This window comes from Telopea speciosissima, chromosome 2, assembly GCF_018873765.1.
Source record: "Telopea speciosissima isolate NSW1024214 ecotype Mountain lineage chromosome 2, Tspe_v1, whole genome shotgun sequence".
Lineage (NCBI taxonomy): Eukaryota > Viridiplantae > Streptophyta > Magnoliopsida > Proteales > Proteaceae > Telopea > Telopea speciosissima.
The window spans coordinates 50,460,982-50,484,972 of NC_057917.1; the positions used below are offsets into that span (position 1 = coordinate 50,460,982).

At 38.5% G+C, this 23,991-nt stretch overlaps 1 protein-coding gene across 1 annotated transcript; it reads right to left on the reverse strand.

Moving 5' to 3' along the window:
• Window positions 1–19,316: 19,316 nt before the first annotated feature.
• LOC122649967 (L-galactono-1,4-lactone dehydrogenase, mitochondrial-like) lies at window positions 19,317–22,086 on the reverse strand. The gene is made up of 5 exons (XM_043843235.1): window positions 21,890–22,086; window positions 21,544–21,729; window positions 20,532–20,952; window positions 20,062–20,202; window positions 19,317–19,460 (listed from the first exon to the last, which is right to left on the reverse strand). Exons 1-5 carry the CDS (start codon window positions 22,081–22,083, stop codon window positions 19,332–19,334), a joined length of 1,071 nt encoding a protein of 356 aa, XP_043699170.1. The 5' UTR covers window positions 22,084–22,086; the 3' UTR covers window positions 19,317–19,331.
• Between the last annotated feature and the right edge of the window lie 1,905 nt (window positions 22,087–23,991).

Consider the following 23,991-nt stretch of genomic DNA (forward strand, 5'->3'; position numbering starts at 1 on the left):
TTTTTTAATTTTAAGTAATTTGACTTTCATTTTTAATCTCTTTTAGTTCTTGTACAAGAAAACGTTAGTGTCACACCCTTATTTTGGTTTTCCACCATGTATTGAGTATTTTAAATTTTTAATAACATAAATTAATGATATAATTTGGTATTTTAATTATTGCATAGATGGAGAAGTTTCTAAATATACACAAATATGTGAGACTAGTCTTTTGACAAAGATTTGTTTCTTAAATGGATCTAAGATATTTTATTTTTTTAAGAATATTCCGAGCTAGAAGTATGGAGAACCCACCTATCAGGGACAAGTTATGGTTGGTCAATAAGGGTTAGAAGAGGAGAGAGAGAGTGCACTACAAAAGAGATCGATAGAGGAGCTGCTGGTAGCTAATAGATACTTTTCCCAATTTTAAATTCTTTGATTTTGATTTGTTCGATGGATGAATGATTTTAGCCCTAAACAAAAAGGTCATATCCTTTTTCTCCTTTGCTTTTTTTTTTTTTGTTTTTGTTTTGGGTGCAAGGGTCATACAAGGTGATAAACCTTAAAATGACCCACCTATGACCAGAGGACACATACCAAAGCTATGGACTTCTACGATGTAGAAAAGCAAACGTCAACTAAGTAGCTCGTCAGAGACGTCAGTGCGTGCCCCTGACAAGAAAGGTCTGGTGGCGTCCCTACACCCAATCAACCTAGGTGCATCTGCTCTCTCGCAGAAAGGTCAGGGTCAACTGCCATTTACTACCATTTAAAGAAAATTCAGATTCACTCCACCCCCATAGGCTGAAGAGCCTACATTCTCCACCACCATGTTAAGAAGTAAGATTCACGCGCCACACCTCCAGTAAATAAGAAGGTGAATCCTCAGGTGTAAAGGCTTTTGACAACATCTAACATTGTTCTATTCACCACTGCTCTCTCATTGTTTCAATCTCTATTGTTATTATCCGAATTCGACTTAAGCATCGGAGAGTCCCCTCTGAGTCCAACTCTCTCCCTCTCTTGTGCTCACTTTATGGTTTTAGGTGATGTGCAGGTCTCCTAGTGAAATGCCATCCTATTAGATTTCAGTGGCATAGATTGATCTTGTCTATGGGAACGAAGAGTAGTGAAGAAGGAGACCCACCATGACAACCAGAAACAGAAGAACTACATGAGCCGGTACTAAAAATGCAACATCATGTCGCCAACCAGCCATCAAAGGAGAAGATCACAACAACCATCAACCAAGTTAAGAAACCAGGTATTCAAGCATGCACCAAGGTGAAGCCTACCAAGACATGCAACACCCAAGCCCAAATGCACCGGTGACGAATGCATAGTTCAACAATTTGTAGCAAAGATCTTCAAACCCTTGTGCAGGTTGTCTAAGCTAGCCCCGCACGATCAGCCGAGTTTGTGACCAAGTAGCACCGAGTCACATCAACATCGCCTTGACGAGCCCAGAGAGCACCTTAGCAAGCTAGATTGCAAGTGAATCTACTTGAACCATGCATATCCAACCTAGAATGAACGAGCCAAACCGTCACGCCCCATCCCGATGAATTAGATATTTTACAATAAAGGGGGTAATCGGGACAATAAGTGTCATCCCAATACCTACCAGATCACAGATACGTGTCCCGAGCCATTGTCCACCCCGTCATCAACTCGTGATAACAAAGCAGGAACGTACCCAATGGAATAAATCGCTCCAATTATAGAGTTAGTGCAAGCAAAATTCATTTAAATCGTGTAAATATAGAACATCGGTTCTCTAATAATAACACATAGTACAATTTCAATATTCGTAACCATTCATTTCTCTCCTTATAATCAAACATAAAGTTTGTACATGTATGAAAATGAATAAATAAATAAATAAATGAATCACGCCACTAGGGCACCATCCTTTGGTGTACATCGACATCCAAGTCACCATCACGCTCGCTTGATTCGCATCCATAGGTGTTCATCAAGAAAAATACCTACATATCAACTAAAAAGGGGTTGCGCAACGGGGTTAGCTCCACAAGCTAGTGAGAGAGCAAAGGGGAATACACATACACAAAAACATGCAATTTCAAGCAATTTATGATGCATGCTAATATTAAATTCATTTTTCACCTAGCACACAAATTCTAAGTCAAGTGTATGCTACTGTGATAACTCGGGAGACACTGAGGGTCACTTAACTTATCGTCCCAATGAAACCTTAGTTATCACGAGGGAGCCTACACCGGTAGAAGCCATCAGACCACCCAGTGGCAGACCCCAAAAGCCATCACTACCCCCAACCTGGCCTCTCTCCCCCAAAGGCAATAGGTGCTCAGACTACCCAACACATAAACCCCTGTTGGCAAGGATCGAAGCATAAGGGAGTAAGAATCCTAGCCATAGATATACTACATGCAAGTCCTATCGTCCTGAGAGGTATTTCAGGTGCATTAACGTCCCATTCCATCTAGTACCCGGGTACCAGCACAGCAAAACGCATACAGATCAGGATGATAATTAACAAGTTTCATAATTAATTCTGGGATTCCGGTACCGGTACACCCAGCACCATAACCCGATACAATAGTGAGAACAATATCACATCACATTCATAGCAGTTCACATTTGAGATAAATAATGCAATGCGCACAATGCTTATATTTTATATAATAGCATGATAATGATTGCTATATATACATATATTCAAGCCCAAACAAATCACCTAAAATCCACTCACCGAACTCGAGTGTCACCCGGCATGGTTGACATGAATCTCATCAGTGCATCAGCTATCCATCGAGTTGGGTAGCCTAGAACACAAAAGCAATCGTCAAAACATGTATAGAGGGGTCCAATGTTATGCCCTCAAAGCTAAAACCAAGTTTCAACCAAGATAGTACGGACGGACTCATGGACGAAAGCAACAGGGTGAGTCCGTCCCTGGCTCCGTTCAGGCAAAAAGGTCAAAACACAAGGGACGGATCCACGGATAGAACTTCTACTTAGATCCATTCCTGCATCCGTTCGAATTCTGAGACATACCCGAGAGCGAGCTGACCTGCGTACGGAGGCAACAGAGTAAATCCGTTTCTTCATCCGTTCAGATCCAGTCACTGGGATTACACTGGACGGACTGACGGACGGAACCACGACGGTGAATCCGTTCGTGGGTCTATCAAAAATCTTTTTCGAGATTTCTTAGGGTTTTTCCTCCAGCTTGGAACCTGGAGTTCACATGGCACTCAGGGTCATGGAGGGGGTGTCTTAGGCCTCCCTAGGGTCACTAGAACCTAGGCTTACCTCATGGATCCAAGATCACTTAAGGATTTTAGCTCCATTGGTCCAAGGGTAGGGTTTGATGGTTTAAATCAAGGATTCAACAACAATGGCTTCAAGACAACTAACAAAAGCCTTTAATAGGGTTTGGTCTTTACCATTTGAGCTCCCTTTAAGGGTCAAGCCTCACCTTGAGTCCCAAATGGAACCCTAGGTTAGCTCAAGCTCAAGGAATCTACTTCAATTAAGAATGGAAAATGGAAAAGTGGAATGTACTAAGGGTTAGAGCTACCTTGGTGAGTGGAGCTCCAATTCCAGCCCTAGCCAACCTTGAAGATCCACCTCCTCTTCCTCCTTCTCTTCCTTCCCTTCTCCCCTTTTTCTTCTTTTCTTCAAGCCTATGCCGAGCAATAGGAGGGATGGTAGGACAGCCATTCTTCTTGGCATGCCTTCCATCTTCTTCCTTTCCCTCTCATTCCTCTTCCTACTTCTCCTTCTTCTTCTTCCTTGTCTCTTCTCCTCCACGCTTGCTTGGAAGGGGAGAGATAGGAGAATATGAGGCTTATCTTATCTTTTAAGGACAAAAGAGGCCTTAGGGCCTATTTGGCCGAGGTCACCTTCTAATTAGTCTATTAGTTAGGACATGTTTGGGTCTACCCTATGTCCTATAAGGCATTTTAGTCCCTTAAGGTCCGCTTTGGTTCAAGCTAGAATAGAAGAACTCATTATTTACTTAAATTAAGTCTTGTGGGCCCACTTTCATGGCCCAATCAACCAATTAATGGTAAGGGTGGGAGTCCATATTGTCCGAAGGTCTAATTATGGTGTCCTGGGACACGAGGATGTGGGTCCCACAGAAAATAAATCAAAAGGGCAAGTAATAGCATCGGCGGATCCACAAGCGGAACCAATTGAGTGAGTTCGCTCGTGACTGTTTCCGTCAGGGCCCAAACCTCGAGGATAGTTGGCTGGGCTTTGACCGTACTCTCGTGACTTCGAGGGAACACTTATAATGGTTATTTATGTTTAAGGCCATAGATGTTGACCATTGCCACCATGGCATTACCCGTTGGTAAAGTTTAATTTGACCTGGGATATTAGGATATATTTTTGATGCGGGTGTAACACAAACGCAAAGGTAGAAGGGCAAAATCTCAAAAGGACAACGAGAAATAGCCCATGAACGAAGAGGTCGAGTGAAAGCTGGACATTCGGGCCAAAAAGCTCGACAGCGATTAAGGAGGCCGATGGAACTAGGCGGGAGTACATGAGCTAGATTTTTCCACCGAACCACGCCTCGCATCGTATGAAAGTACCCCTCCTATGGATTCAAAATGCCCGTCATTGATGCATATGATGGCTATACCGACCACTTGGACCACTTCAAGACTTACGAGTCTATGATGATGCTCCACACCGTCCCCACGTCGTTATGTGTCAAGCATTACTTGCCACTCTAGGGAAGGCATCCATAATGTGGTTTATGCGCTCCAATCGAAGTCCATCAATAACTTCAAAGAGATTAATAAAGCTTTCATCCTATACTTCCAAAGCAAGAAGAGCCACACAAAAATTTGTGCCTCCTAATGGTCGTAAAGTAACAAAGGAATGAATCCCTCAAAGAGTTCTTGAGTCGCTTCAAGAAGGAAGCTCTGGAGGTGCATAACTTGAACCTTGATGTGGAGTTTGTCGCACTCCTTGACAGAATTTGGGACAATAGGCTCCATTTCTCCTCTTTTAGAAGAACCCCACCAATTATCCCAAGTTGCTAGCTTAGGTTGAAAAGTACATCAACACGGCCAAGGCAATGAAGGCGAGAAGAAACCTCGAGCTCGACAACTCGACAAGAAGAGGTAGGGGATAGGGGACAGGGATGCCCGAGTAGGACAAGATAAAAGCAACGAGCTGAACAAAGCTTGGGTCAACAAAGAAAGCCCAACAAAGCAGTTTGAGCACTACACTCCCTCAACCACATGAGGTCGACATCCCGATGTAGATCCGAACGAGCATTGGGTCACCTGGCAAAACAAGATGGCCTCACTTGGGAAGAATCGATCAAAACAAATATTTCAGGTTCAGTCATGACCATGGCCACTATACCGATGATTACAAGCACTGTACAACGAGATTGAAAGCCACATTCATGAGATTAACTCGATCGGTACATTGGTTGGATAGGCAACAATGCCAACCGAATGCAACAACCTCGGCCTCGAGCACCTATCCAACGACGATGTATTGACCATGTTTCATACACAATTGTGTATAAAGATCAATCCCTTTCAAATAACTTGAATTTTAAAGTCAAGTTGACACTCCTCAATGACAATCATTCTTTATCGGCTAGATCTTTAAGAGCCAAATATTTTCACAATAGATCTCTTTTTTATTGTTTCGCCATTAAAAAAGGTTCTTAGACCTAGAATAGCATTGTTAGTATCCTCCCCCATCATAGATGTATGGTTACTCGTAAAATTGGGTCGGGTCAGGACACCTTCTTTTGGACCAATCCTTAGGCTCCACAGGATGTTATGTCCTCTCTTATAGTATCTCAACCCTCTTTTAATCCTCTCCTCAAAATCTCTTCTTTCACCATCGCTTCGTCTTGGAATTTAAATCTTCTTTCTAACCTCTTTCCTTCTCATTTAGTATGTCATATTGTCAGCACCCCCATTTCTCAAGGCCCTGATACTTGGTGGTGTAAGTTATCTAATACTGGCAACTAAGTACCTCCATAGTATCTCTAATCCCCTTGATTCACACACCAATACACATAACCCTCAACGGTGGAAATTCCTACAACAATTAAAATTTTTCTATGGAAGATCTTTCACAATGGCATACCTGTTAAGGAAACCTAATTAAATGGTGTAATCTCAACCCTATTTGCCCTTTTTGCAATTCTCATTAGGAATCTACATGGCATGTGCTTTTTTCTTGCGATCACTGGGTCTTATTACAGAAAATCTCAATTACTCCTCTATACAACCATCCCTGATAGGTTTCTTACTCTCTTAAATCTCTTTATTCAAACGAAAGCACATGCAGATGGGTTTTTACATCCTATTTCATATTGAAGCACAGGAATCAGGTTGCTCTCTCAAATATTGCTCCAAATCCGAAGTTGATATTAGATAATATCGATCGCTAGATTACTGATTTGCATTTATCCCCATTCCCAAATGAGGGACTAGATTGTTTAACCAGGCACAATGGTAATAATTTTATCCCTTACTCACCCTTTGATGTTCCCTATCTGATGGACCCTATTTTATTCTGTGCAAGATACACAAACGGATCTTTAAACAAGTATGGTTGGGTTTTTGGAATTTGTATTATAGTTCTTTTATTTTGGTTGAATTGGACAGTATTTTGATAGACAATTTCATGGAAGTCGAAGCTCGTGGGCTTCTCAAAGGTTTAAAAACTGTTGATAGTCTGGTTTGACTACTTTTCGAGTATGGAATGTGTCCCAAGAATTGCAAGACAATCAAAAACCCTCTTGGATGTTTAAGGCCTTGGCACTCTGTTTATTTCTTTTCTCAATTGGATTTGTACACTCTCAAACTATAGTGTTTTGTAGTGATGGGGATTCTCTGGTTTGTACTTTGTTTAATATGCTAGCCAAAAGAGCAAGTGGGCTTAGGAAGGATAAGCAATATTATCTCTCTGCTTAGTTAATTTTATGTTTTCTTATTCATCAAAAAAATAAGGATAAATGACACTTGGGATACTTAATATTTGCAGAAAATACATCTTGGATACCTAATGTTTGTAATTTCATGTTTTGAATACCTTATATTTCACTAATGTTACATATGAGGTACCTCACGTTTTAATAATATTACATTTAAGATTCCTTATTTTTTTTCATAATTCTAATATTACCCCACCTTACCCACTCTCTTTACTGCTCATTTTCCCGTTCCCTTCCCTCTTCTCCATGCTGCATCGCCATTGTCAACCATTTCTCTCTCTCTCTCTCTCTCTCTCTACCATGCAATTCCCACAGCCCTTCCCTTGCCCCCGCAATTCCTGTAACCCTCTCCACTGAATCCATCAGCTTCCTCAGACCATGGAAGAATTTTGAAATAAAAATCAAGGCAGTCACATTTTTTACAGTTTCATTTTTGTGTGGTTCCAAGAATTTAAGGGAGAACAATGGGATTACCCGAAAAAAGAAGGGCAAGGCGAGAGTGGGGATTATCGAACCAGTCCTGACATGTGGATTGAGACTGGTAACAAAAGAACCCCAATCAATCTCTCTCAATCACAATCTCAGATTCTCACTGAGTTTTGGCAGAATTTTCAAGGAAATTAGAGAAAGTGTGGAGAGATGATCGCAAAATTATGCTAGACGAATTCATCACTCATCGTTCATTGTAGTAGAGAGTAATTGAAAGGCCGAAAGAGAAACTCTCATGTCTATCGCCTATCACTTTGTGATTGTTTAATTTTTCTCATATCCCAATAATCTCTTTCGTCCTCTTCCGCGAGACCCAATTGACGAAGACCAAAGTCAAGAAGGAAATGGAAGGATAGCTCAAAAGGGAATCGCTAGACAATGGGATGGGCTGATGGTTGCCTATCACTTTGTGATTGTTTAATTTTTCTCATAGCCCAATAATCTCTTTCATCCTCTTCCACAAGACCCAAGTCAAGAGGGAAATAGAAGGATAGCTTGATAGGTATGTCTATTGAGGGGTTGTAGGGGAGGGGTGTTGCAAGAGGTGGTAAGAGTGTCGGAGGCGGTGGTGGTGGTGGTGCGTTGGTGTAAAATTATGTTTTGGGGTTATAATTGAAAATATAAAAATAGGCACCCCAATTATACTTTAAAAAATATTGAGTACATTAAGTGTATTTTATCTTCCATAAAAAAAAAAAATGTATTTTATCTAAACATTAGGTATCCCAACTGTCATTTACCTAAAAAATAATAAATAAAGGACTTGACTTTGATTTTAAGTTTTTTCCCCACTCTTTCGAGAAAAGGTTATAGCCAACCTCCCCCCATCCCTTTATTGGTTCTTTTCCATTTTTTTTTGGTATTTTTTAATGATTTAAAATTATGATTATTGGATCAATGGATAACTCAATAAATATAACACCTATCAAATTTATTGGCTTATCTCAATTGTCTGACTCGTCAAGAATGAAGCTTTCCCAATTGGATTTTTTACAATTTCCCTTCGGATCCGGTTCCTCTCCACTGCACCCCCGAGCTAGACATTGCCCAGCACAAACCCAAGCTGGCCATCGTCCAACACCCCCAAGCTGGACATTGTCCAGCACAAGGATAGATGTCGACACGTGGATGGGGTGCCAATCAAACGGCACCCTCGAGCTGGGTCTATGCGATGTGCACCATTCCCAACTCAAGGGTGCTGTTTGATCTGCACACCATCCATATGTTGACATCTGCCTCATGCTGGAGAGAAACCCAATGGCTCACTTCCCTTTAGGCTACGTTTGGTTGCAAAGGAAATTAAAGGGATGGGAATTGAAAATTTTCAAACCTAAGGAAACTTTATTTTTTTTTTATAAAAAGGAAGATTTATTAAAAATAAAAAATAAACTAGTAGTAGAAGTAAGATAAAGTATCTAATACATTCCCCCGCATTAAATTGCATCAGACTAAATTAGCTAAATGATGAGCTCTTAATAGCCTCTTTCAAAACCTTTTTTATTCAGACATGATCATATAAACTACTTAAATTTCATGTTGTATTTAGTAATGATGTTTTTTCAGATACAATTTTTATTTTACTTAAGTAATGATGCTTTTTCAGATGGAATTTTTAGTTTACTTTTTAAACTCAATGGATTCGAATGCAAAGTAAAGTGAAATTCAATAGCCAAATATAAAATACTTTGAAATTAGTGGTATAATCATGCAAGGTAATGATTACATAAGTTTCAATTTTAGGTTTAAAATTCACTTCCCTTGTCTTTTAATATCCGTTGTAACCAATAAGAGCCTAAAGTTTTGTGCATTAAAATTCTAACTGGTGGTATACCGAAGGATGATGCGCTGCAGTCGTTGGGAATCTCGTTGGTGTCCAAGTGTCAATGCTGTGGAGAGCCTAAGTCCTGGATCAGCCTCACACCGCTTGGTGGAAGGGAAAACTGCCTCTAAGGTATGGAATGCATTTGACAGAATTTTTTATGTGCCTTTAATTCACCATCAAATAGTTCACAGTAAGCTTCTCTATTGGCAAGGACAGGCAGGGGGGAGAAACTTAAGCGGGGTAATTATGGGCTTAATACCTTCCCTCATCATTTGGGAATTATGGAAAGAAAGCTAGGAACTGGAGGAGGCACAATGAGAAACGTCGACTTGCCTCGGTGATCATTGAGGCAATCAAAATAAAGAAAGATAAACAAAGATGTTGGTTTGAACTCACACTGTGACGTGAGTGTGACCATGTATATTTATATTTGAAGTGGTTACATGATTTCAGGGTTTGGTTACAACCGTGAGTGATTAGAAAGATAAGAATTACAAGCTGCTTACAAGAGATAAAGATAAGAATTCAGGTTGTTGCACATGAGGTGGCAGTGCCCGTTAGGTTGTTGCATTTTCACCCCCCTTCAAACTGATGGGTGGAACATACAACAGTTTGGCCCGATGACTGTTGAACAAAGGCGATGGTAACCCCTTTGTAAATATGTCAGAAATTTGGCTGTTAGAATGGATGAAACGAACTTGCACTGTATTGTTCAGAACTAAGTGTCGAACAAAATGATAGTTAACTTCTATATGTTTGGTTCAAGCATGCAATACCGGATTGGCTGCCATGTGAGCAGTAGATATGCTATCACAGTAGTGTATCAACATAGGTTTGTTGATGTTGACTCCCAAATCGTGAAGGAGGTAGGACAGCCAAAATATTTTGACGTAGTAACAGCTAAAGCCTTGTATTCTACCTCCGTGCTAGAACGAGAGACGGTGGGCTGCTTTTTAGAGCCCCATGAGAGGAGGTTGGGGCCTAGGAATGTGTAGAACCTTGTAGTGGACTGTCGAGTGTCAGGGCATCCGGCCCAATCAGAATCTGTGTAAGCCGCCAGTAAGTCAAGAGAACCCGACCTGATAGGAAGACCCGCTCCAATTGTATGTTTCAAATATCGTAGAATTTACTTCACCGAGTGAAGATGGGTTGTGCGCGATGCGTGCATAAATTGACATACTTGATTTACAACATAGGAGATGTCCGGTCTTGTCATCGTCAAGTATTGCAGAGCACCTACTATTTACCTGTACTCATGAGGGTCTAGTAACAGATCACCATCATTGGCTGAGAGCTTAGTTCTAGCAGCCACAGGGGTTCTACATGGTTTGCAATTGGTCATATTAGTGGTGTCCAAGAGCTCCAGAGTGTATTTTGTTCGGGTTAGGAACAACCCCTTGCTGTCATGCGTAGCTTCCAGCCCCAAAAAGTAATGTAATGCTCCAAGGTCACTCATTGAAAATGCCTGGCTGAGGATGTTGATAAAATTAGTGATAGATGTTGAATCGGCTCCTGTGAGGATGATGTCATCGACATACAATAGGAGGATAAGCGGGCCATTGTTGGTATGAAAAGTAAACATGGATGTATCAACTTTACTTTGAGTGAACCCATTCTGGTGCAAAAAATTTCGGAACCTGTGATACCAACCTCGTTGTGGCCTCAATGGTGTGTAGTTTGTAGTGTGTAGTATACCTTGAGGTCAAAGGTTCAAGGCTTTGATACCATAAAGAAAGATAAACAAAGATGTTGGTTTGAACTCACACTGTGACATGAGTGTGACCATGTATATTTATATTTGAAGTGGTTACATGATTTCAGGGTTTGGTTACAACCATGAGTGATTACAAAGATAAGAATTACAAGAGATAAAGATAAGAATTACAAGCTGCTTACAAGAGATAAATATAAGAATTCTGGTTGTTGCACAGGAGGTGGCAGTGCCCGTTAGGTTGTTGCGTTTTCACAAAAATTGGGTGAGTGAGATCCCCTTTTATGGATCATTTCCTAAAAAACCCTCTATGAGTGAATAACTGCTCCTGCAAATTTTTAATATACAGCCAAAACCCACAAAGGTGAAACCCCCTAGGGTGGTTTCTTGGCGCCCTCACTTGAATGGTTTTAAACTCAATATCGATGGGGCGTGCAAGGGGAACCCTGGTATTGGGGGAGGAGGGGCAGTTATAAGGGATAGTGATGGGAGGGTCTTGGCGGCTTTCCCCAACCACTATGGAGACTGTACTAACTCAATTGCAGAGTTTAGGGCGTTGAGGGATGGGCTCAAGCTTTGCGAGGAAATGGGTCTCAGAGGAGTTGTGGTAAATTCGGACTCGGCCTTTACTGTGCATTGTGTTCTGATGAGGAAATGCAGTGTGTGGAAGCTTTGGTACTGGTATAATGAGATTGAAATACTTATGGATGAGATGCAGGCTGATATTGCTTTTATGTACAGAGAAGGAAATAGAGTTGTAGATTGGCTTGCTAACTATGCTTGCATGTCAGGTACCAGCACCAGGTTTGGAGCAGGCTTAGCATTACCTGATGGCCTCAATCGCATTGTTTGGGAGGATTCCCTGGGAATCCCATCTGTTAGGCAAGGATTTTAGGAGGGATTTGTATGGGAGTGAGAGTATTTGAGGAGTGTGAGTGTCATGCTTGTAAGTGGGTTGGGGTAAGGCGGGTATGTCCCCCCCTTGTAATTGGTTTTTAGTCATTTGAATTTCAATAAAAGCCTAGGGGCCAGCCCGGGTCCCAGAGAATATTCGGGTTAAATATATATATATATATATATATGGGAAAAAATTCTCTGTCTAGGAGTATGGCCTATGCCAGCACTCTCGTGAGTCTATCTCTCTCCTCCTTATGTGAAAAGACGTCTCTACCCCCTTGTTTTGAGGAGGAGAGAGATAGACACATGGGAGTACTGGCGTAGGCCACACTCCCGAACAGAGAACTACTTCCCTATATCTATATATATATATATATATATATATATATATATAGAGAGAGAGAGAGAGAGAGAGAGAGAGAGAGAGGTGAATGGATATGCTAGTAGTATACCGTATGCTAGCACCTTATGTGGAGTCCGGATCAGCTCCACATATGTGGAGTGTAAAAACGCTTCACAAATGATGGGAGGCTGACAGGTGGACATACCCAACGGTGGAGTAGAGAACCGTTATCTATTTTCAAAAAAATTTCACGGTACTAAATCTCTTAGCTTTACAGTAACTATATCTGCACCTCTGTACATTTGTAGGTCTCCTTTCCCAAGATTGGCATCAAAAGTTGAAGTGTTTGGGTTTGGGAGGAAAGTAGGGATTCAGAAACATTCTTGCTTCTTCTTCTTCTTTGATGTTACAATTAAAATATGGTGAAGCCCTTGATTTGTGAGTTTTATTGTAGGCTCAAAATTTTTTCTGTTAGTGCATAGAAAGTCCGATTGGCATTCAAGGTGGGAAGAGCACCAGAGAACTAAGGGCTGATGGAGAAGATTCAAAGCTACAAAGCCTATAATATTCCTTCTGTTGTTCCCAATTAAAAAAAAATTTAAAAGCCTAATTTCAATTACTAGCCACAGAAGGCATGCAAAATGCTTTTCTTCTTATGTGCCCAATATTATTTTTATATAATGAAGTTTGAACTATTCTACGAGCTGCATTCTAACAAATGTTTGGATAATGCAATGTTCCTGTTTTCCAAACCTTTCCTTGATCATCTTTACCTATTCTATTAGACATTATCTCTAGGGATGTCAATAAAGCCCGGCTGGCCCGAACCCGCCCGAACCCTCCCTGATCCCGGCCCGGGTCCGACCCTGATTTTTCAACCCTGAGGGCGGGTTTGGGTTTAGTTATAGTCTGACCCTGGCAGGGTCGGGTCGGGTCAGGGTTTAGATCCTGGGCCTAGTCCAACCCGGCCCGACCCGACCCTATATTAATTATAAGTATATAATATTACATATATATATATATACTTAATATAAGTATTTTCTTAACAAAAAAAAAAACAGGAAAAAAAAACCAGAAGAGAATTGTAGAGAGATAACTACTAGCTTTGTCATCATCATGAAGTAGGAACCCATAAAAAGAGTAGATCATCTACTATTTTGATTAGGGCCATAAAAAGAGTCACTGACATGATTATTATTTAGTTGTAACCCCTATAAGCTTCCAGGCCTATTGAAGGGACACCGTTACAATTGCAGAGAGAGAGAGTCTATACACACGCCGTTTTTTTCAACATATTTATTAGCTGTCCCACAGGTTGAGATCCTATGTTACAAAAACATGGACTAATGAGACACGTGGACGTGCCATAAATCAGGACCAACCCGACCCGGCCGGACCCTGGTAGGGTCGGGTCAGGATTGAGAGTGTCTTGACCTTGGCAAGGTCGAGTCAGGGTTAAGGCCTCTAGGGTGGGGTCAGGGTTTAGGGCGGGCCCGGCCCAACCCGACCCATTGACACCCCTAATTATCTCCTCTCCTAGCAGAAGATACTGCTACCTCTCTCTCAGTCTCTCTCTCTCTAATACCTCTTGGGTAGTTTATATCCATTAAAAAAGAAGAAGAAAGCAGGATTAGTGTTGGCTTAGCACTCATAAGAGGTTCGAAGTAGACAGCTGTGAATAAGTAACGCCCTTCCTCACCTCCTCCCCTGCTAAGACCTTATGTTCATTGCTCTGTTGTAAGTAAAGCTTTTCTCTTAGCGTTCATCGTTCATGACCGACAAAGAAGAAGACACAAAAACAGCGGCCTCTGAAATTCAGAAATGAGTGAGTGAATGGAGATTAGAATGGTGGAGAGAGAGACAGAGATATGAAGGTTGGACAGTGTTCTAAATGGCGGACAAGGAAGAAGAAACAGAGTATGTTTCTGAATCACCACTTTCCTCCCAAGACCAAACGCTCCATCACTACTTTTGGATTTCGCTGGAGACCTGCGCCTTGTTCTACCATGATGGCCAAGTTTGGGCTGTCTGGTTCTATGCATTTTGGAGAGTTGGATAGGAGTTGCCATTTTGATGTCAATCTTGGGAAACGAGACTTGCAAATATTCAAAAAGTGTAGATGCAGGTGTGGAGAGTATAGAGTTTCAATACCATGAAAATTTTTTGAAAAGAGATAAGGGTTCTCTACTCCACCATTGGGTATGTCCACGTGTCTGCCTCCCATCATATGTGGAGCGTTTTTACACTCCACATATGTGGAGCTGATCCGGATCGACTCCATTATGTGACTATCTCTTTTTCTCTCTTTGAAATGACACCCTTACCCCTCAAAGGGAGGAAGAGAGAGATAGACACATAAGGTGTTAACATACTGTATACCGCAATTGTACGCAGCCTTACCCCTCAATTGCACAACTTAACCCCACTAATGTACGCAGCCTTACCCCTCAATTGCACAATTTAACCCCTCTAATGTACGCAGCCTTATCCCTCAATTGCACAACTTTTTTTTTTTTTGGTAGAATCAATTGTCAACTTAACATATATATATTGCTTGTTTTTTTTTTTCATGTATGAATCACCGAAATGAACACCCAACATTTTAGATGTTTTACTTAAATAATAAAATTATTTATATAAACAAACATTACAGTAATCCCTTTTTTCTTTTGAAGAATTGAATTTAGTTGAAAATTATAACAATTAATTGAGGGGGGGGGGGTTTATCGATTGTTCAAGGAATAATGGATAATATTGTAAATCGTTTTTTTTGGTAAGATAAGATAGGATTATTTTAGACATTGGAAAGTGGGGTTTTATAGATTGTTCAACGAAAAATGGGATTATTTTACTCTCTCTTTCTAATTTCTAATTTCTAATTTCTAATTAATAATTAATAATAATTATCTCTTATTGAATTTATCTGAAAAAATGTGACGGGAAACATCCCTTAATTTTTATAAAAGAATAATTAATGTAACATTGAGGGGGTTTATTAATCGAGGAAGAATTTAATTTAGTTAAAAATTATAACAATTAATAATTAATAATTAATGAAGGGTATTTTCAAAATTATAACAATTAATTGAGGCGGGGTTTATCGATTGTTCAAGAAATAATGAATAATATTGTAAATATTTTTTTGGTAAGATAAGATGGGATTATTTTATACATTGGAAAGTGGGGTTTTATACATTGTTCAACGAAAAATGAGATTATTTTACTCTCTCTTTATAATTTCTAGCTAATAATTAATAATAATTATCATGGATAATATATATATATATATATATATATATATATATATATATATTTTAAGATAAGATATCATTAATGGTGGAAGAATTGAATTTAGCTGTAAAAATGTGAGAAAACTAAGTAGTGAAACGAATGGTCCCTTTATTTTTATAAAAGAATAATTAATGCAACATTGAGGGGGGGTTTATCATGGATAGTATTGTAATATATTTTTTTTAAATTTTAAGATAAGATGTTATTAATGGAGGAAGAATTGAATTTAGCTTAAATTATAACAATTAATTGAGGGGGGGGGGTTTATTGATTGTTCAAGGAATAATGGATAACATTGCAAATTATTTTTTTTTGGTAAGTTAAGATGGGATTATTTTATACATTGGAAAGTGGGGTTTTATAGATTGTTCAATGAAAAATGAGATTATTTTACTCTCTCTTTCTAATTTCTAATTTTTAATTAATAATTAATAATAATTATCTCTTATTGAATTTATCTAAAAAACGTGAGAAAACTGAATAAGGAAACGAGTGGTCCCTTAATTTTTATAAAAGAATAATTAATGTAACATTGAGGGGGGATTTATTAATGGAAGAATAATTTAATTTAGCTAAAATTTATAACAATTAATAATTAATAATTAATGAAGGGTATTTTTAAAATTATAACAATTAATTGAGGGGGGTTTATTGATTGTTCAAGGAATAATGGATAATATTAATAAAAAAAAAAAGATTTGGTAAGATAAGATGAGATTATTTTATATATTGAAAAGTGGGGTTTTATACATTGTTCAACGAAAAATGGGATTATTTTACTCTTTTTATAATTTTATAATTTCTAATTAATAATTAATAATAATTATCTCTTATTGAATTTATCTAAAAAACGTGAGAAAACTAAGTAGGGAAACGAATGGTCCCTTAATTTTTTTAAAAGAATAATTAAGGTAACATTGAGGGGGAATTTACATATGGAGGAAGAATTTAATTTAGCTAAAATTTATAACAATTAATAATTAATTGAGGGGGGTTTATTGATTGTTCAAGGAATAATGGATAATATTATAAAAAAAAAAATTTGGTAAGATAAGATGAGATTCTTTTATAAAAATTAGTAAAGTTGCACGTGCAAATGCACATGTTTGTTTTTTTTCATGTATGTATCACTGAAATGAACACCCAACATTTTAGATGTTTTACTTAAATAATAAAATTATTTATATAAACAAACATTACAGTAATCCATTTTTTCTTTTATTTCTTTAAAACTTTTTTTTATTTTATAATACATTTTTAATTGTGTCTTAGTAAAGACATTGAACAATATTTAAACTATACTTCTAGCTTAAAATCAATTGTGTCATCCAGATATAGCAATAACACTTTAGAAATGTTGTTCATAACATCTTTAGCATTTTTTTTCTATCAATTAATGCAACATTGAGGGGGGGGGGGTTTATCATGGATAATATGGTAATGTTTTTTTATTTTTTTTTTAAGATAAGATGTTATTAATGGAGGAAGAATTGAATTTAACTGAAAATTATAACAATTAATTGAGGGGGGGTTTATCAATTGTTCAAGGAATAATGGATAATATTGTATTTTTTTTTTTTTTTTGTAAGATAAGATGGGATTATTTTATACATTAGAAAGTGAGATTTTATACATTGTTCAACGAAAAATGGGATTATTTTACTCTCTTTATTAATTTCTAATTTTTAATTAATAATAATTATCTCTTATTGAATTTATCTGAAAAAACGTGAGAAAACTGAGTAGGAAAATGATTGGTCCATTAATTTTTATAAAAGAATAATTAATGTAACATTGAAGGGGGTTTATTAATGGAGGAAGAACTTAATTTAACTAAAAATTATAACAATTAATAATTAATAATTAATGAAGGATATTTTTTTTGGGCTTATTAAGATCGTTGAAGGGTTTTTTTGGTATGAAAAGATTTGCCATGACTTTTGAATTTCTACATTTATAATATAGTAGTATGATATATATATATATATATATATATATATATATATATAATATAGAGTGAGAGAGAGAGAGAGAAGGCTATTTATTTTCCTAGAGATGATTTCCTACTTCCTAACAGTGGCAATAGTGCGTCTTGGGCTTGGAAAAGCATATTGATTGGGCGAGAGGTGTTAAAAAAAGGGCTTATGTGGCAAGTTCAAAGGGGTGATAAGATTCATATCTGGCATGATAACTGGTTGCCGGCAGGCCGAGAGTTTAAAGTTGAACATCCTAAACCCCCTGGTTGTCCTGTTGAATGGGTTGCTGATCTCATTGATGTAGACAATCATGTTAGGAGGGATGATTTGCTGACTACGTGGTTCCATCCTAGTGATGCAACTAACATCAGGAGGATCAAACTCCCCCTCCTGCCAAGGCAAGATGTGATGGTGTGGGGAACAGAGAAGAATGGAACCTTTTCTACTAAATCAGCGTATCACTTGCTACTCAATGAAAGGGACCAGAGGGCTTCCAATAATGCTACAACTTCTAGACGGCATGGCTGGGAAGACATTCATCCGAAGGTCTGGAAACGACTTTGGCAGATCAAGACAACCCCTAACATTAAGAATTTCATGTGTTGTGTCTGTGCTGAGGGGTTACCTACAGGGGAAGGCCTACATCACCCAAATCTTCCAATCGAGCCTGAGTGTCAAAGATGTGCGATACATATTGAATCTAGCAACCACCTTCTGTTTGAGTGCCCTTTCGCAAGAGCGGTATGGTTTGGCAGTAATTTAAGCTTTCTTCTTCCTTCTACTCAACCGACCTTGGCGCGCGTGCTACAAGACTGGGAGAAATTTCAGTTCCCTTCAAAGGAACGTGGAAAAGAAGTCTTGTGTCAAGTTGCTTATACTCTGTGGCACATCTAGAAAGCTAGGAATGAGTTGCTGTTTCAAAGACTCGAGGTGTCTCCTATGGAGGTGGTGCAAAAGGCACAGAGGGCGTATCAAGAGTTTTGGGAGCCTACTAGCCCCATGCGAGAACCTTCAGCACCACCGCCACATGTGACAAATCAGTATAACCAAGCCTGGGAATGCCCTCCAGCTGATTCTGTCAAAATTAACTGTGATGCGGCACTCCCTTTGGACTCGGAGTTGGGTGGTTTGGGAGTGATTGCTCGGAATTTTATGGGTGCCCCTATCTTTGCTTGTTCTAATCCTGCAGCTTTCTTGTCACCGCTGCTGGGTGAGGCCTTAGCAGTTAGAGAGGGTCTCCTTTGGGCAACGACGCGTCAACAAGATAAGGTGATCGTGGAATCGGACAACCTGCAGCTGATCAATATTCTAAATGGCGCTTCTTCACTGTGCCCACTTCAGTTACAATCTATTGTCCAGGATATTAGTCTTTTATCCAATAGTCTCACAAGCTGTAACTTTCGCTTTTTATCTAGGGAAGGTAATTGTGTAGCCCATTCCCTAGCTGGGATGACCTGATCTGTTGCAAGCCGGACCGTTTGGCCATGTTCCACCCCTTGGCTCCTGAATTTATGTAATCAAGAGTCCTTGGCTCCAGCTTGCCTTGCTCAATAAATTAGTGTTCACCCAAAAAAAACAAAAGAGAGAGAGAGAAGGATTGAACAACGAAATTAGCCCCCACCGCACCAACAAATTTTATTATGGGTGAGGATTGAACAACGAGATTACCCTATTTTTGGATCTGGATAGGGTGTTTTAATGAATGCGGAAGAGATTACTAATAAAGTACAAAATGAATATAATAATGCCTCATTTTGAATCAAAAGGGTAAAAAATAATAACATTTCACTTCTTTTGGAGAAAAATTCCTCCGAAGTCTCAGCTGGATTGTGGTAACGGTAACAGCTTCTCTAACACATGGCATTAGAAAAGATTTTGTGGGGGTCCAACTCCCTCCGAACTTTGTTGTACGTATCAACTGGAAAGCGCTTCTTTAATCTCTCTTGGAGGGTTGCAAGCTCTTCCTTGTCCTTCGGAACCTGCACAAGTGGAAAAGAGGTTGTTTGCAGAAAAATAAAGTAGGTAAACATGTACACACAACGGAGGACAATTCCCCTGATGTTCCCAGCCTGCTTTTTCTTATGGTTACTTATTCCTAAAAGATCCAAAACAGAGTTCAGTTAGGGTGTACCAAGTGCCCGAGGCTCCCACCACAGCGGGGTCTGGGGAGAGTCCCATAATGTACGCAGCTTTACCCCTGTTTTCACAGAGAGGCAGTTTCCAGACTCAAACCCGTGACCACTTGGTCAAAATGGAGCAACATAACCATTGCACCAAGTTCAGTACAGGAAATAAAAAGTCCTCTCGATCTTCTTTCCCCACTCTCTTACCTTTGGCATGGGAAAATACTTTGTAACCTTGCCAGATTCTAATCCTAAAGCAGTTGAGTCCACAACATATCATGAGGTATATAGTTAGCTAGAATTCCAAATTATCATAACCATTGAAGTTCAAGCTATGGAAAGGGTCCTCCAGGTCCAGATGCCAATGTTTAGACCATACACTCCAAAAATGTATGGGCACCCATAAATTTGATACAACTCATTCAAAGCAGAAAAATATGAAAGGTGTGAATCATACCTCAATCTTAGCCCAATGTTCATAAGAAGAATATTCATCCCATAACCGTGACTGAGTCAAGCGCCTGTAATGGAAGAACTCCTCCGTAATTTCCTTTCTCTGGCGGGCATCCATTGTAGGAAGGTACATGATTATTCCCACCTAATAAGACAACCAGGTGTAGCTCAAGAACATCATTCAACTGTTTATTGGAAAGCTGGCAAAAGATGTGTTTTAAGTGTACTTAATATTCCTTTCATTGGGCCAGCAAGAAATAAAAAAATGCCTTCAGGTGGTAATGATTTTTATTCACTTAGCAAGAAGATGCAAGATAATTCAAATGACTCAAACCCATGCATACATTTAATATTTCCTCTAGCAGTCTAAAAATTGAGATAATAGACAGCAAATCGTTGTTTAACAATACAATAAGACAGCAAGAGGAAGCCCAATCATGATTAAATTTATAATCAAAGTGAATGACGCATTACCCAAGAGAATATGTCTTCTTCCCCTGTGCTTGAAGTAGGACTCACAGGGCTCTTACTCCGTGCAGTCCACCTCTGCTCTATAGGAGCAGGTGCTGGTATCCCTTCCCTCTCAATGAGCTGCTTCAAATCTTCAATGTATTTAAGGTCTTCCATGCTTGGCTTAGGTAAGGTTCCTGCAGGGAAACAGGTCTCTGAGACCCATTGTTGGCCACCACAATCAAATCCCAGAATTTCATCACTCCAACCCACTCTGTAACCCTCGGACTTCTTCCAGAATTCAGCTTCGGCATGATTGACCTTTATGACATGCTCTTTATTGAGTGGATCAAGTGAAAGAAGTTTATCCCTCAGTTCAGTGATTGAAAGCTCATTTATGCCTGGTTCATTACTTGGTGAAAATTGAGCAGCTGTTCCTACAGCTCTGCATACAAATAGAATGACGATTAGTTAATTAAAATAGCCATAGTAGCAACATAAAAAGTAGTATATGAATAAGCTAAATCTCAGGGGGAAACAATGGGAAAACAAAGAGGTAGAAATGTGAAAAACCTAACACTGTAAGCTGAATCTAGGCAAACAAGCCACCAGATTTAGATGGAATCACCAGAACCAGGGAACCATTGTCATCACTCATCACATTAACTACAACTAATGACTATAATTTACATACAAACTGGCTATACATAAAATATAATAACAATTATTCTAGAAAGAAAGAATATAGACTTGAAGGAACAAAGAGGAATGGTTACATTAATTTGTTTCAGCAATTCTGTTAACTATTCAATCCAACATTTAATGAGATCCTGGATCCACTTAGAGGTGATCTCTTCGAATGAAAAAGGAAAATAGATTGAAAACATAGCACCAAAAAAAAGAACTGTCAGACAGCTTTGGGCAACCAAAACATGCAATGGAAGGATCTTCGAAACAACAATTGCAATAAGTTCATAACAATATTACATCTCTGCAGTATCATTTACACTTAATAAATAATGAACAATGGCATTACGCATATTTCTTGAGTGACTCCTGGTAGAGTTCACGAACAGGCTGTAGTGCTTCATCCTTTCCATATTTAGGTTTGTACTTAGTTGGACCTCTCCACTTTGAAACAGGGTTGCAACTCACAACCACAACTGTATCTATGTATGGAATCCTCAAGTATTTCACATGCTTATTTTCAGCGAGCCTTTTCCTGCAAAATGATAGCAAACAATATGGTGATTCATGAACCAAATACTTTTTTACAATATGACATGTGATTTAAAAGAATGCCACGGAAAACAACCAATTAATAGCTTGTGATCTGATGACAGAAAAATTAGATGTTATATATGGATAGAGAAACTAAGTACTTGTGATTTTTTCTATTCTCATTCATATCAGAGACAAATGTATGCTCCACAAGCTCGAGTCTCTCAACACATTGGATTGTGACTTCAGCAATCACTCCAAGTCCCCCAAGACCAGAACGAGCTAGATAAAACAGTTCCGGATCTTTTTCTTTTGAAATCTCTAGTGTTCCCTTGGCGGGAGTAACCAGCTTCATGCTGATCACTTGCTCCTCAATGGGAGGCAATCTTGTACCAGTACCATGTGCACCCACCTGAAAAAGTATTAGTACAAAATAGAAAACTGAGATCCAAACTATGGAGGAGGTGATTTGTATTAGAGTATTTAGCAGTCATCTGTTTGTCACATATTTTGCAACAAGATGGAAAAATTATTTGTTCATTATATAACAAAGACCACCCATGAACAGATTTCTGTGCCCATAATGATGCAACCCAAAGGTTCTATCCACTCATTTCAAAAAAAATACATAATGGATAACCAAACAATTCTGATAAAGAACTATATTGTATTAGAATGACAGTGTTTGAAGTCAAATAAGAAGTAGAAGCAAAATGCCCCAAAAAATAAGAGATCTGATACAGAACTAAGCTATTAGAAATACAAAGCTTTTACAACAGGAAACTACATAATTCACAGTTGATAATTGATATTAAAATATTTAATATGTAAATAAAAACTGTATGGATGAAGATTTATAAGTGAAGCATTACCTCTAAAAATCATGGATGTAATGATTAGTGGGGAAAGAAAATGGTGTACATATTCACAGATGCCTACAGCAGCAAAGATCCAGAATCTGGAGATTGCTTGTAACTACATTAATGGATAAATGGCAAACATCCATATGTGTTTCTTTTTTCTCTACTCAGAGCAATCAATAAAGGTGATGTTTATATGTAGTGTTTTTGGGTCCTCCAATTCAATTTCATTTTCCAAAATCAACAGAATCAAGAAGAATCACCTGAAACTGGTTTGAGTGCATAGAGAAATTAGGCAAATTAATGGGAGAAAAAAATTGAAGAATGAAGGGTCTTTGGAGAGAGCTTGTCAAAATTTAAATGAACCTTGTATGAAAGCCAGGGATCTTGGAAAACAAAAAACAAAATATTTGAAAAAGAAAACTACAATACTTCTACTTGTACTCTTTTTTTTTTTTTTGTATAAAATAGCTCTTTAATAAGAAGATAAACAAAGGGTTAAAAAACCATATATAGCTCTCTAAAGATCTAGAAACTTCCCTAAAATTGAAGACAAAAAATACCATTGAAAAGTAGGTTTACTTAATGACAATTTCTTTATTAATTAGTTATTTATATGTAGAAATATCACCAATAAAACATATACTCAACTTCCTACACACAAATGTGAGTTAAAATTGCATGAAAATACAAAATATGTAAAGTTTCAAATAATGACACCAAATGGAACAATGAAAAAAATATACCCAGACACTCCCTACCATTCTCACTCTCACACCTTCTCACTGCATTCAACCATCGCCTTACCTCTCTCCCTCTCATCTACCCCCCCCTCTTGTCACCAGACAACCCCTTACTTTCGTAGCAGATATACTCAGTTCTTTCAATTCTGTCCTCATTGACTCTGTTGTCTTCTATTTCCTGAAGTAGATCTTTAACCAGAATCATTTGTCAATGCAGGCTTAATTACAGCCTGCTACCAGCAGGCTATTTAGGACTTTTGATCCTTTGCCTATGCATCAACCCTGCGAACTCTAAGCACCCGATTCCTGATCTAATTCATTCTATACGTTAAACAACAAAAAAGTTAAGAAACAATTATCAGGCCCATTAATGCCTCCAAACAAAGGAGAGTGCTCCTAAGACAACAGAGATTCATTAAGTACTTCTACATGGGATCAAGGTATCATTTGCACAATGTAAACGAACTATCTGGGTACCAATCTGCCTAGAGAAACCTCTATAACACTTCCTTTGAAAGGAGGATAAAGGGGCTCAAAAGGAACCTTAGGGGAAAAAATTACCAACATTGAGCTGCAAATCTAAATTCAATTCCTCCATTTTACGCCAAATTCTTAAGTTGCAAGTAATCCACAATGAAGTTATGGGAGAGCGTTATTGAA

Bases quoted from the DNA above. Each gene is read 5' to 3' on its own strand.
- LOC122649967 (XM_043843235.1), bottom strand. From the start codon at position 22,083: ATGAAGCTGGTTACTCCCGCCAAGGGAACACTAGAGATTTCAAAAGAA. The intron at 20,203-20,531 runs GTAATGCGTCAT...TTGTCTTATTAG, and splicing joins AAGAAGACATATTCTCTTGG to GTGGGAATAATCATGTACCT. The intron at 19,461-20,061 runs GTATGATTCACA...CCACTTGTGCAG, and splicing joins AACATTGGGCTAAGATTGAG to GTTCCGAAGGACAAGGAAGA.